General features: G+C 61.3%; 1 protein-coding gene across 5 annotated transcripts in view; it reads left to right on the top strand.

Moving 5' to 3' along the window:
• The first annotated feature begins 262 nt into the window (after positions 1-262).
• The window catches only part of MTSS1 (MTSS I-BAR domain containing 1), a 167,724-nt gene continuing 165,293 nt past the window's right edge, over positions 263-2,693 (top strand). For 3 of the 5 annotated variants that reach the window (XM_007456054.1, XM_007456055.1, XM_007456053.1), the window contains exon 1: positions 690-1,318. In XM_007456054.1, the coding sequence (XP_007456116.1) occupies positions 1,247-1,318 (72 nt within the window). In that variant the 5' untranslated portion in view covers positions 690-1,246. Of the gene's footprint in view, positions 292-605; positions 642-689; positions 1,319-2,693 lie in introns of those variants that run through there. The other 2 variants (XM_007456052.1, XM_007456051.1) reach the window with 2 other exon arrangements.

Below are 2,693 nucleotides of genomic sequence, written 5' to 3'. Positions count from 1 at the left end.
GGCCGCGAGCGCGCGTGCGCCCCCGCGAACGTCCCCGGGAGCCGAGCAGGAGCGAGCGCCGGGGCCGGTCGCGCAGGACTGAAAAGGAGGCGGCGGCCGCGGCTGCGAGCAACAGATCCGGGCTCCGCGAGCAGACCCGCTCTGCTGTTGGGCGGTTTTTTTGTTTGTTTGTTTAATTTCAAAAACATTTATTAGATTGGAAAATCTTGCATTTCTAAATGGCGCTGGCCCTGGGTCAGCGGGTGGTTTTCTCTGCTTCAAGATGGGCTTTGCCGTTTCTGTCGTCGGCACCAGTGGTGGCCTGATTGTCAGTCTTCGGGCATTTTTAAGGCCAGGAGCTGAGCGCTGCATGTAGGCGCCCTACAGAGCGGTTTGGCTTTTAAAATTATTATTCTTATTTTGGGTAGAGAACAGTCGATTCTCGGGCATTTCGTCCTCTTTGGAGAAGAGGCTGTGAGTCGGCGGTGGGTCGCTCTGCCAAGGGATGGGGGTGGAGCTCGCGGAGGAGGCTCGCGCGGGGGTTGGATCCTCCCCGCACCGCCCGCGCGCCTGCCTGCTCCTCTCTGCAGCCGGCGCCCCACGCGCCTCGCGGGCACGCGCTCCCTGCCCCGCCCGCGTGCGGCGGCCTCACGGCCCCGGGCGCGCGCCCTCCCCGTGCCTCCGCGGCGGACGCACGGCCGCGAGCGCGCGTGCGCCCCCGCGAACGTCCCCGGGAGCCGAGCAGGAGCGAGCGCCGGGGCCGGTCGCGCAGGACTGAAAAGGAGGCGGCGGCCGCGGCTGCGAGCAACAGATCCGGGCTCCGCGAGCAGACCCGCTCTGCTGTTGGGCGGTTTTTTTGTTTGTTTGTTTAATTTCAAAAACATTTATTAGATTGGAAAATCTTGCATTTCTAAATGGCGCTGGCCCTGGGTCAGCGGGTGGTTTTCTCTGCTTCAAGATGGGCTTTGCCGTTTCTGTCGTCGGCACCAGTGGTGGCCTGATTGTCAGTCTTCGGGCATTTTTAAGGCCAGGAGCTGAGCGCTGCATGTAGGCGCCCTACAGAGCGGTTTGGCTTTTAAAATTATTATTCTTATTTTGGGTAGAGAACAGTCGATTCTCGGGCATTTCGTCCTCTTTGGAGAAGAGGCTGTGAGTCGGCGGTGGGTCGCTCTGAGGCTGAAATTCCTCCCGGGGTGAGCGATCCTCGGCCCCGCGCATAGTCCAGGCAACCCCGAGTGTGTGTCCTGTCCCTGACGACGCCGGGAAAATGGAGGCTGTGATTGAGAAGGAATGCAGCGCGCTCGGAGGCCTCTTCCAGACCATCATCAGCGACATGAAGGTAGGACGCTGGGGGCGCGGCTGCGGCGGCGGCCGCCGCGCACTGACCTCGCCACGGAGCTTCGCCTCCGCCCTGGGCCAGCCGCCCGGCCCTTGCCTGCGCCGTGGCCTCCGGCCACCTGCGGCAGCGCTCCGGCCCGGGTGTCACCTGCTCACCGGGGCGCCGCTCCGGGCTCTGCTGGGTCACCGGGCGGGCGGCTTTTCTGGGGGTATATGATGCCTCCTGACCTCTCCCCGCTCATTGTCCCAGGGGACGGCACCATCTCGTTTCCCTGGGGGCCCAGGGCCCCGGCTCCAAGTTTTCCATTGTCTGTCGCTGGACGGAGTATCCGCGACCCGCGGAGGCTGGATGCCTGGGCGGACACCTGATTCCCTGGGGTACAGGGCGGGGGCTCTTCCTAGCCGTGGGAAGGAGCCCCCCGGCCCGAGAGACTGGGAGGGACCTCCCTCTCCCTTGTTGGCTTTCAGGTCCACCTGGGGGAGATCTGAGCAAATTAGGTAATAATTAGGCTCTTCCAAAGCTGGCGAAGGAGTGCGTGCCTTCCCCCGGCCTTCCCCCGGGGCGCGGAGAAGTTCCCAGAGCAGTTTTGCGGGGACCCCACTTCCCCTGGCTGAGCCTCCCAGCCTGAGGTCCAGACTGGGGCACCTTAAACAACTGTATCCCCTAGCCACCCAGCACAGACTCCAGGTTTTCTCTTGGAAGGATTGTGGAGACTCAGTGTGTGTGTCCGACCGCGCGCGGGCGCGCGTGTGTGTGATGGGGGCGGGGAGCAACACCCTGGCATTTTCCTGCGAAGGGTGGGACTGGGGATAACCTGATCCTTGGATGTGGATTTTCTGTGCACAGAGATAGACCAGGGCCCTGTGTTACTAATCCAAAGGAAATGTATACGAGCGAGCTGGCTGGAGGTGGGAATCGGGGGCGGTGGGGGGATTTTTTTTTCATGTGTATTTAGGGAGCTTCTCTTTGGCTGTAGCCCAGCCCCAGTTTGCCTCAACAGATCCGGGGAGGTGTTTAATTGAAAGCTCGGCTTCCAAAACGAGTGGGCAGGTTTGGAAAGCTGTGCAGCGAGTGGGTGTGGACAGCCCCTCTTTAGCCGCTGCCTCGGCGCCTGCAGGAGCTTTTGTCTGTTGAAGTGTAAGGCTTGGAGAGGGTTCGGCCTCGGAGATGGACTTTGGGAAGGAATGCTCAGCTGTCATGGCCTGTTTCCCCCTCTTAGAACCAACTGCCACCTCACCCGGGGTGAACTTTTTCCCAGGTGCCTCCGTCCTGGTCTTGTCCATTTTGAAATCCTTATCCAGATCCTGTGCCTTTTGTCAGAAATTGACATTCGTGTAGCCTTGTCTTCAGCGGGACCCTGCTTGCCCAGGAATGC

Source organism: Lipotes vexillifer, unplaced genomic scaffold (assembly GCF_000442215.2).
Source record: "Lipotes vexillifer unplaced genomic scaffold, Lipotes_vexillifer_v1.1 scaffold84, whole genome shotgun sequence".
Taxonomy (NCBI): Eukaryota; Metazoa; Chordata; class Mammalia; order Artiodactyla; family Lipotidae; genus Lipotes; species Lipotes vexillifer.
The sequence above is the reverse complement of the archived record's forward strand: the minus strand, read 5'-3'. Positions and strand labels throughout refer to the sequence as shown.